This window comes from Oncorhynchus tshawytscha, unplaced genomic scaffold (genome assembly GCF_018296145.1).
Source record: "Oncorhynchus tshawytscha isolate Ot180627B unplaced genomic scaffold, Otsh_v2.0 Un_contig_2752_pilon_pilon, whole genome shotgun sequence".
Classification (NCBI taxonomy): domain Eukaryota; kingdom Metazoa; phylum Chordata; class Actinopteri; order Salmoniformes; family Salmonidae; genus Oncorhynchus; species Oncorhynchus tshawytscha.
The window spans coordinates 77,501-90,000 of record NW_024609274.1 but is presented as its reverse complement, the minus strand read 5'-3'; the positions used below and the strand labels follow the sequence as shown (position 1 = coordinate 90,000).

General features: G+C 40.7%; 1 protein-coding gene across 2 annotated transcripts in view; it reads right to left on the bottom strand.

The window, feature by feature from the left end:
* LOC121844525 (receptor-type tyrosine-protein phosphatase R-like) overlaps positions 1 to 12,500 on the bottom strand; it is a 71,329-nt gene that overhangs the window by 203 nt on the left and 58,626 nt on the right. For both annotated transcript variants that reach the window (XM_042314742.1, XM_042314741.1), the window contains exon 4: positions 384 to 496. In XM_042314742.1, coding sequence (XP_042170676.1) covers positions 434 to 496 — 63 coding nt within the window. In that variant the 3' untranslated portion in view covers positions 384 to 433. The remainder of the gene's footprint in view (positions 1 to 383; positions 497 to 12,500) is intronic.

The window sequence follows — 12,500 nt, the reverse complement described above, 5'->3', positions numbered from 1 at the left end:
TACTGTACAGTGGTGAAGTGGTTTGTGGGATGTGTTGTTATGGAGGTCTGGCCAGTCTGTATAAACTGACATCATTTGTGTTCAGTGGAAACTAGTTTAAAATCATCCTTATTAAAATCTATATAGGGTGTTTAGGTGTGTGTGTGTGTGTGTGTGTGTGTGTGTGTGTGATCTGTGTGTGTCTGTCTGGGGAGATGTCCAGAGTCTGTTGATGTGTACGTGTCTGGGGAGATGTCCAGAGCAGTGTGTGTGTGTGTGTGTGTGTGTGTGTCTGTGTGTGTCTTACATTGAGTCTGTTGATGTGTACGTGTCTGGGGGAGATGTTCAGAGCAGTGTGTGTGTGTGTGTGTGTGTGTGTGTGTGTGTGTGTGTGTGTGTCTTACATTGAGTCTGTTGATGTGTACGTGTCTGGGGGAGATGTCCAGAGCAGCAGCTACCCCTCTCTGAACCGCTTTAGAAGAGACATGGTTAACCTCCTCACATCAACCTGCAGCTTCTGACAGAGGGAGGGAGGGGGGGGGGGAGGAAGGGAGAAGGGGGGGGGGATGAGGAAGGGATGGGGAGAAAGGGGGAGAGATGGAGGGAGGGGGGAGATGAGGGAGGGGAAGGGGGAAAGAGGACGGGGAGGGATGGAGTCTGTTGAGGGAGTGTCTGGGGAGATGGGGCAGGGGGAAGGAGGGGGCAGCTTCTGAGAGGGAGGGGGGGGCAGGGAGGGAGGAAGGGAGGATGAGGGGGGGGGGAATGGAGAGGGAGGGGGGGGGGGACAGCAGGGAGGGAGGAAGGGAGGGAGGAAGGGAGGAGAAGGGGGGGGAGGGATGGAGGGAGGGAGGGGGATAAGGGGGGAGGGGGAAGGAGGGGGGGAGGGAGGGGGAGAGGGGGAGGGAGGAAGGGAGGGAGAAGAGGGAGGGAGGGAGGAGGGGGGGGGGGGGGGGGGAGGGGGGAGGGGAGGGGGAAGGAGGGGGAGGGAGGGAGGGGGAGGGAGGGGGGGGGAGGGGGGGAGGGAGGAAGGGAGGAGGAGGGGGGGGGGGGGGGGGGAGGGAGGGGGAGGGGGAGGGAGGAAGGGAGGAGAAGGGGGAGGGATGAGGAAGGGATGGGGAGAAAGGGGGAGAGATGGAGGGAGGGCGTGAGGGAGGGGAAGGGGGAAAGAGGAAGAGGGGGTGGAGGGAGAGAGGGAGGGAGGGGGGAAAGTGTGAGAAACACTGACAGCCCAGAGCAGGAGAGAGATATATCACCATGGAAACTAGAGTTGAATTCACAGGGGAGACATCTGGATTGACTGGTGCCAACAACAGAGCGAGTGACTGTGTCCTGAACAGCAGAACATCAGACAGGAACTAGATAGAGACACTGTACTGCCTGTTACCTTGCCAACACAAACACTGTATACTTACTTCCAGACAAACACTCACAAGATGGGAAACAAACCCTTTTCACAAAGAGGATGGAGAGACATGCTCTGTAGTGGTACCTCTCTATAACACTCTGTTACCTCTCTATAACACTCTGTTACCTCTCTGTAACACTCTGTTACCTCTCTATAACTCTCTGTTACCTCTCTATAACACTCTGTTACCTCTCTATAACACTCTGTTACCTCTCTGTTACCTCTCTATAACACTCTGTTACCTCTCTATAACACTCTGTTACCTCTCTAAAACACTCTGTTACCTCTCTATAACACTCTGTTACCTCTCTAACACTCTGTTACCTCTCTATAACACTCTGTTACCTCTCTATAACACTCTGTTACCTCTCTGTTACCTCTCTATAACACTCTGTTACCTCTCTACCTAACACTCTGTTACCTCTCTGTTACCTCTCTATAACACTCTGTTACCTCTCTATTACACTCTGTTACCTCTCTATAACAATCTGTTACCTCTCTGTTACCTCTCTATAACAATCTGTTACCTCTCTGTTACCTCTCTATAACACTCTGTTACCTCTCTATAACACCCTGTTACCTCTCTCTATTACACTCTGTTACCTCTCTATAACAATCTGTTACCTCTCTGTTACCTCTCTATAACAATCTGTTACCTCTCTGTTACCTCTCTATAACACTCTGTTACCTCTCTATAACACTCTGTTACCTCTCTATAACACTCTGTTACCTCTCTATAACACTCTGTTACCTCTCTATAACACTCTGTTACCTCTCTCTAACACTCTGTTACCTCTCTATAACACTCTGTTACCTCTCTATAACAATCTGTTACCTCTCTGTTACCTCTCTATAACACTCTGTTACCTCTCTCTATAACAATCTGTTACCTCTCTGTTACCTCTCTATAACAATCTGTTACCTCTGTTACCTCTCTATAACACTCTGTTACCTCTCTAAAACACTCTGTTACCTCTCTATAACACTCTGTTACCTCTCTATAACACTCTGTTACCTCTCTATAACACTCTGTTACCTCTCTATAACACTCTGTTACCTCTCTATTACACTCTGTTACCTCTCTATAACAATCTGTTACCTCTCTGTTACCTCTCTATAACACTCTGTTACCTCTCTATAACACTCTGTTACCTCTCTATTACACTCTGTTACCTCTCTATAACAATCTGTTACCTCTCTGTTACCTCTCTATAACAATCTGTTACCTCTCTGTTACCTCTCTATAACACTCTGTTACCTCTCTATAACACCCTGTTACCTCTCTCTATTACACTCTGTTACCTCTCTATAACACTCTGTTACCTCTCTATAACACTCTGTTACCTCTCTATAACACTCTGTTACCTCTCTATAACACTCTGTTACCTCTCTAAAACACTCTGTTACACTCTCTGTTACCTCTCTATAACATTCTGTTACCTCTCTATAACACTCTGTTACCTCTCTATAACACTCTGTTACCTCTCTATAACACTCTGTTACCTCTCTATAACACTCTGTTACCTCTCTATAACACTCTGTTACCTCTCTATAACACTCTGTTACCTCTCTATAGCACTCTGTTACCTCTCTATAACACTCTGTTACCTCTCTATAACACTCTGTTACCTCTCTATAACACTCTGTTACCTCTCTATAACAATCTGTTACCTCTCTGTTACCTCTCTATAACACTCTGTTACCTCTCTATAACACTCTGTTACCTCTCTGTTACCTCTCTATAACACTCTGTTACCTCTCTATAACACTCTGTTACCTCTCTATTACACTCTGTTACCTCTCTATAACAATCTGTTACCTCTCTGTTACCTCTCTATAACACTCTGTTACCTCTCTATAACACTCTGTTACCTCTCTGTTACCTCTCTATAACACTCTGTTACCTCTCTATAACACTCTGTTACCTCTCTATTACACTCTGTTACCTCTCTATAACACTCTGTTACCTCTCTATATTACACTCTGTTACCTCTCTATAACACTCTGTTACCTCTCTATAACACTCTGTTACCTCTCTATAACACTCTGTTACCTCTCTATAAAACTCTGTTACCTCTCTATAACACTCTGTTACCTCTCTATAACACTCTGTTACCTCTCTATAAAACTCTGTTACCTCTCTATAACACTCTGTTACCACTCTATAACACTCTGTTACCTCTCTATAACACTCTGTTACCTCTCTATAACACTCTGTTACCTCTCTATAACACTCTGTTACCTCTCTATAACACTCTGTTACCTCTCTATAACACTCTGTTACCTCTCTATAACAATCTGTTACCTCTCTGTTACCTCTCTCTATAACACTCTGTTACCTCTCTATAACACTCTGTTACCTCTCTATAACACTCTGTTACCTCTCTATAACACTCTGTTACCTCTCTATTACACTCTGTTACCTCTCTCTATAACACTCTGTTACCTCTCTCTATAACACTCTGTTACCTCTCTCTATAACACTCTGTTACCTCTCTGTTACCTCTCTATAACAATCTGTTACCTCTCTGTTACCTCTCTATAACACTCTGTTACCTCTCTATAACACTCTGTTACCTCTCTATAACACTCTGTTACCTCTCTATAACACTCTGTTACCTCTCTCTATTACACTCTGTTACCTCTCTATAACACTCTGTTACCTCTCTATAACACTCTGTTACCTCTCTATAACACTCTGTTACCTCTCTATAACACTCTGTTACCTCTCTGTAACACTCTGTTACCTCTCTATTACACTCTGTTACCTCTCTATAACACTCTGTTACCTCTCTATAACACTCTGTTACCTCTCTATAACACTCTGTTACCTCTCTATAACACTCTGTTACCTCTCTATAACACTCTGTTACCTCTCTATAACACTCTGTTACCTCTCTATAACACTCTGTTACCTCTCTATAACACTCTGTTACCTCTCTATAACACTCTGTTACCTCTCTATAACACTCTGTTACCTCTCTATAACACTGTTAACACTACCTCTCTATAACACTCTGTTACCTCTCTATAACACTCTGTTACCTCTCTATAACACTCTGTTACCTCTCTATAACACTCTGTTACCTCTCTATAACACTCTGTTACCTCTCTATAACACTCTGTTACCTCTCTATAACACTCTGTTACCTCTCTATAACACTCTGTTACCTCTCTATAACACTCTGTTACCTCTCTATAACACTCTGTTACCTCTCTATAACACTCTGTTACCTCTCTATAACACTCTGTTACCTCTCTATAACACTCTGTTACCTCTCTATAACACTCTGTTACCTCTCTATAACACTCTGTTACCTCTCTATAACACTCTGTTACCTCTCTATAACACTCTGTTACCTCTCTATTACACTCTGTTACCTCTCTATAACACTCTGTTACCTCTCTATAACACTCTGTTACCTCTCTATAACACTCTGTTACCTCTCTATTACACTCTGTTACCTCTCTATAACACTCTGTTACCTCTCTATTACACTCTGTTACCTCTCTGTTACCTCTACTCTTACCTCTCTGTTACCACTCTGTTACCTCTCTATAACACTCTGTTACCTCTCTATAACACTCTGTTACCTCTCTATAAACACTCTGTTACCTCTCTATAACACTCTGTTACCTCTCTATAACACTCTGTTACCTCTCTATAACACTCTGTTACCTCTCTATAACACTCTGTTACCTCTCTATAACACTCTGTTACCTCTCTATAACACTCTGTTACCTCTCTATAACACTCTGTTACCTCTCTATAACACTCTGTTACCTCTCTATAACACTCTGTTACCTCTCTATAACACTCTGTTACCTCTCTATAACACTCTGTTACCTCTCTATAACACTCTGTTACCTCTCTATTACACTCTGTTACCTCTCTATAACACTCTGTTACCTCTCTATAACACTCTGTTACCTCTCTATAACACCCTGTTACCTCTCTATAACACTCTGTTACCTCTCTAAAACACTCTGTTACCTCTCTATAACACTCTGTTACCTCTCTATAACACTCTGTTACCTCTCTATAACACTCTGTTACCTCTCTATAACACTCTGTTACCTCTCTATAACACTCTGTTACCTCTCTATAACACTCTGTTACCTCTCTATAACAATCTGTTACCTCTCTGTTACCTCTCTATAACACTCTGTTACCTCTCTATAACACTCTGTTACCTCTCTATAACACCCTGTTACCTCTCTATAACACTCTGTTACCTCTCTATAACACTCTGTTACCTCTCTATAACACTCTGTTACCTCTCTGTACCTGTTACCTCTCTATAACACTCTGTTACCTCTCTATAACACTCTGTTACCTCTCTATAACACTCTGTTACCTCTCTATAACACTCTGTTACCTCTCTATAACACTCTGTTACCTCTCTATAACACTCTGTTACCTCTCTATAACACTCTGTTACCTCTCTATAACACTCTGTTACCTCTCTATAACACTCTGTTACCTCTCTATAACACTCTGTTACTCTGTTACCTCTCTATAACACTCTGTTACCTCTCTATAACACTCTGTTACCTCTCTATAACACTCTGTTACCTCTCTATACCTCTGTTACTATAACACTCTGTTACCTCTCTATAACACTCTGTTACCTCTCTATAACACTCTGTTACCTCTCTATAACACTCTGTTACCTCTCTATAACACTCTGTTACCTCTCTATAACACTCTGTTACCTCTCTATAACACTCTGTTACCTCTCTATAACACTCTGTTACCTCTCTATAACACTCTGTTACCTCTCTATAACACCTTGTTACCTCTCTATAACATTCTGTTACCTCTCTATAACACTCTGTTACCTCTCTATAACATTATGTTACCACTCTATAACAATCTGTTACCTCTCTGTTACCTCTCTATAACACTCTGTTACCTCTCTATAACACTCTGTTACCTCTCTATTACACTCTGTTACCTCTCTATAACACTCTGTTACCTCTCTGTTACTCTCTATAACACTCTGTTACTCTCTATTACACTCTGTTATCTTTCTATAACATTCTGTTACCTCTCTATTACACTCTGTTACCTCTCTATAACACTCTGTTACCTCTCTATAACACTCTGTTACCTCTCTATAACACTCTGTTACCTCTCTATAACACTCTGTTACCTCTCTATAACACTCTGTTACCTCTCTATAACACTCTGTTACCTCTCTATAACACTCTGTTACCTCTCTATAACACTCTGTTACCTCTCTGTTACCTAACACTCTGTTACCTCTCTATAACACTCTGTTACCTCTCTATAACACTCTGTTACCTCTCTATAACACTCTGTTACCACTCTATAACACTCTGTTACCTCTCTATAACACTCTGTTACCTCTCTATAACACTCTGTTACCTCTCTATAACACTCTGTTACCTCTCTATAACACTCTGTTACCTCTCTATAACACTCTGTTACCTCTCTATAACACTCTGTTACCTCTCTATAACACTCTGTTACCTCTCTGTAACACTCTGTTACCTCTCTATAACTCTCTGTTACCTCTCTATAACACTCTGTTACCTCTCTATAACACTCTGTTACCTCTCTGTTACCTCTCTATAACACTCTGTTACCTCTCTATAACACTCTGTTACCTCTCTAAAACACTCTGTTACCTCTCTATAACACTCTGTTACCTCTCTACAACACCCTGTTACCTCTCTATAACATTCTGTTACCTCTCTATAACAATCTGTTACCTCTCTATTACCTCTCTATAACACTCTGTTACCTCTGTTACCTCTCTATAACACTCTGTTACCTCTCTATAACACTCTGTTACCTCTCTCTATTACACTCTGTTACCTCTCTATAACACTCTGTTACCTCTCTATAACACTCTGTTACCTCTCTATAACACTCTGTTACCTCTCTATAACACTCTGTTACCTCTATAACACTCTGTTACCTCTCTATAACACTCTGTTACCTCTCTATAAAACTCTGTTACCACTCTATAACACTCTGTTACCACTCTATAACACTCTGTTACCTCTCTATAACACTCTGTTACCTCTCTATAACACTCTGTTACCTCTCTATTACACTCTGTTACCTCTCTATAACACTCTGTTACCTCTCTATAACACTCTGTTACCTCTCTATAACACTCTGTTACCTCTCTATAACACTCTGTTACCTCTCTATAACACTCTGTTACCTCTCTATAACACTCTGTTACCTCTCTATAACACTCTGTTACCTCTCTATAACACTCTGTTACCTCTCTCTATTACACTCTGTTACCTCTCTATAACACTCTGTTACCTCTCTATAACACTCTGTTACCTCTCTATAACACTCTGTTACCTCTCTATAACACTCTGTTACCTCTCTATAACACTCTGTTACCTCTCTATAACACTCTGTTACCTCTCTATACACTCTGTTACCTCTCTGTTACCTCTCTGTTACCTCTCTGTTACCTCTCTGTTACCTCTCTATAACACTCTGTTACCTCTCTATTACACTCTGTTACCTCTCTATAACACTCTGTTACCTCTCTATAACACTCTGTTACCTCTCTATAACACTCTGTTACCTCTCTATAACACTCTGTTACCTCTCTCTATAACACTCTGTTACCTCTCTATAACACTCTGTTACCTCTCTATAACACTCTGTTACCTCTCTATAACACTCTGTTACCTCTCTATAACACTCTGTTACCTCTCTATAACACTCTGTTACCTCTCTGTTACCTCTCTATAACACTCTGTTACCTCTCTATAACACTCTGTTACCTCTCTAAAACACTCTGTTACCTCTCTATAACACTCTGTTACCTCTCTACAACACCCTGTTACCTCTCTATAACATTCTGTTACCTCTCTGTTACCTCTCTATAACTCTCTGTTACCTCTCTATAACACTCTGTTACCTCTCTATAACATTCTGTTACCTCTCTATAACACCCTGTTACCTCTCTATAACACTCTGTTACCTCTCTAAAACACTCTGTTACCTCTCTATAACACTCTGTTACCTCTCTCTGTAACACTCTGTTACCTCTCTATAACACTCTGTTACCTCTCTATTACACTCTGTTACCTCTCTATAACACTCTGTTACCTCTCTATAACACTCTGTTACCTCTCTATAACACTCTGTTACCTCTCTCTATTACACTCTGTTAACTCTCTATAACACTCTGTTACCTCTCTATAACACTCTGTTACCTCTCTATAACACTCTGTTACCTCTCTATAACACTCTGTTACCTCTCTATAACACTCTGTTACCTCTCTGTTACTATAACACTCTGTTACCTCTCTATAACACTCTGTTACCTCTCTATAACACTCTCTGTTACCTCTCTATAACACTCTGTTACCTCTCTATAACACTCTGTTACCTCTCTATAACACTCTGTTACCTCTCTATAACACTCTGTTACCTCTCTATAACACTCTGTTACCTCTCTATAACACTCTGTTACCTCTCTATAACACTCTGTTACCTCTCTAAAACACTCTGTTACCTCTCTATAACACTCTGTTACCTCTCTATAACACCTTGTTACCTCTCTATAACATTCTGTTACCTCTCTATAACACCCTGTTACCTCTCTATAACATTATGTTACCACTCTATAACAATCTGTTACCTCTCTGTTACCTCTCTATAACACTCTGTTACCTCTCTATAACACTCTGTTACCTCTCTATTACACTCTGTTACCTCTCTATAACATTCTGTTACCTCTCTGTTACCTCTCTATAACTCTCTGTTACCTCTCTATTACACTCTGTTACCTCTCTATAACATTCTGTTACCTCTCTATAACACTCTGTTACCTCTCTATAACACTCTGTTACCTCTCTATAACACTCTGTTACCTCTCTATAACACTCTGTTACCTCTCTATAACACTCTGTTACCTCTCTATAACACTCTGTTACCTCTCTATAACACTCTGTTACCTCTCTAAAACACTCTGTTACCTCTCTAAAACACTCTGTTACCTCTCTGTTACCTCTCTATAAGACTCTGTTACCTCTCTATAACACCCTGTTACCTCTCTATAACACTCTGTTACCTCTCTATAACACTCTGTTACCACTCTATAACACTCTGTTACCTCTCTATAACACTCTGTTACCTCTCTATAACAATCTGTTACCTCTCTATAACACTCTGTTACCTCTCTATAACACTCTGTTACCTCTCTATAACACTCTGTTACCTCTCTATAACACTCTGTTACCTCTCTATAACACTCTGTTACCTCTCTATAACAATCTGTTACCTCTCTGTTACCTCTCTATAACACTCTGTTACCTCTCTCTATAACACTCTGTTACCTCTCTGTTACCTCTCTATAACACTCTGTTACCTCTCTATAACACTCTGTTACCTCTCTATAACACTCTGTTACCTCTCTATAACACTCTGTTACCTCTCTATAACACCCTGTTACCTCTCTATAACACTCTGTTACCTCTCTATAACAATCTGTTACCTCTCTGTTACCTCTCTATAACAATCTGTTACCTCTCTGTTACCTCTCTATAACACTCTGTTACCTCTCTATAACACTCTGTTACCTCTCTATAACACTCTGTTACCTCTCTATAACACTCTGTTACCTCTCTATAACACTCTGTTACCTCTCTATAACACTCTGTTACCTCTCTATAACACTCTGTTACCTCTCTATAACACTCTGTTACCTCTCTATAACACTCTGTTACCTCTCTATAACACTCTGTTACCACTCTATAACACTCTGTTACCACTCTATAACACTCTGTTACCTCTCTATAACACTCTGTTACCTCTCTATAACACTCTGTTACCTCTCTATTACACTCTGTTACCTCTCTATAACACTCTGTTACCTCTCTATAACACTCTGTTACCTCTCTATAACACTCTGTTACCTCTCTATAAAACTCTGTTACCACTCTATAACACTCTGTTACCACTCTATAACACTCTGTTACCTCTCTATAACACTCTGTTACCTCTCTATAACACTCTGTTACCTCTCTCTATTACACTCTGTTACCTCTCTATAACACCCTGTTACCTCTCTATAACACTCTGTTACCTCTCTCTATAACACTCTGTTACCTCTCTCTATAACACTCTGTTACCTCTCTATAACACTCTGTTACCTCTCTATTACACTCTGTTACCTCTCTATAACACTCTGTTACCTCTCTATTACACTCTGTTACCTCTCTGTTACCTCTCTGTTACCTCTCTGTTACCTCTGTTACCTCTCTATAACACTCTGTTACCTCTCTCTATTACACTCTGTTACCTCTCTATAACACTCTGTTACCTCTCTATAACACTCTGTTACCTCTCTATAACACTCTGTTACCTCTCTCTATTACACTCTGTTACCTCTCTATAACACTCTGTTACCTCTCTATAAACACTCTGTTACCTCTCTATAACACTCTGTTACCTCTCTCTATAACACTCTGTTACCTCTCTATAACACTCTGTTACCTCTCTATAACACTCTGTTACCTCTCTATAACACTCTGTTACCTCTCTATAACACTCTGTTACCTCTCTATAACACTCTGTTACCTCTCTATTACACTCTGTTACCTCTCTATAACACCCTGTTACCTCTCTATAACACTCTGTTACCTCTCTATAACACTCTGTTACCTCTCTGTAACACTCTGTTACCTCTCTATAACACTCTGTTACCTCTCTATAACACTCTGATACCTCTCTATTACACTCTGTTACCTCTCTATAACACTCTGTTACCTCTCTATAACACTCTGTTACCTCTCTATAACACTCTGTTACCTCTCTGTAACACTCTGTTACCTCTCTCTGTAACACTCTGTTACCTCTCTATAACACTCTGTTACCTCTCTCTATTACACTCTGTTACCTCTCTATAACACTCTGTTACCTCTCTCTATAACACTCTGTTACCTCTCTATAACACTCTGTTACCTCTCTATTACACTCTGTTACCTCTCTATAACACTCTGTTACCTCTCTATTACACCCTGTTACCTCTCTATAACACTCTGTTACCTCTCTATTACACTCTGTTACCTCTCTATAACACTCTGTTACCTCTCTATAACACTCTGTTACCTCTCTATTACACTCTGTTACCTCTCTGTTACCTCTCTAACACTCTGTTACCTCTCTATAACACTCTGTTACCTCTCTATAACACTCTGTTACCTCTGTTACCTCTATAACACTCTGTTACCTCTCTATAACACTCTGTTACCTCTCTATTACACTCTGTTACCTCTCTATAACACTCTGTTACCTCTCTATAACACTCTGTTACCTCTCTATAACACTCTGTTACCTCTCTATAACACTCTGTTACCTCTCTATAACACTCTGTTACCTCTCTATAACACTCTGTTACCTCTCTATAACACTCTGTTACCTCTCTATTACACTCTGTTACCTCTCTCTAAACACTCTGTTACCTCTCTATAACACTCTGTTACCTCTCTATAACACTGTTACCTCTCTATAACACTCTGTTACCTCTCTATTACTCTGTTACCTCTCTCTATAACACTCTGTTACCTCTCTATAACACTCTGTTACCTCTCTATAACACTCTGTTACCTCTCTATAACACTCTGTTACCTCTCTATAACACTCTGTTACCTCTCTATAACACTCTGTTACCTCTCTATAACACTCTGTTACCTCTCTATAACACTCTGTTACCTCTCTATAACACTCTGTTACCTCTCTATAACACTCTGTTACCTCTCTATAACACTCTGTTACCTCTCTATAACACTCTGTTACCTCTCTATAACACTCTGTTACCTCTCTATAACACTCTGTTACCTCTCTCTATTACACTCTGTTACCTCTCTGTAACACTCTGTTACCTCTCTATTACACTCTGTTACCTCTCTATAACACTCTGTTACCTCTCTATAACACTCTGTTACCTCTCTATAACACTCTGTTACCTCTCTATAACACTCTGTTACCTCTCTATAACACTCTGTTACCTCTCTATTACACTCTGTTACCTCTCTATTACACTCTGTTACCTCTCTATAACACTCTGTTACCTCTCTATAACACTCTGTTACCTCTCTATAACACTCT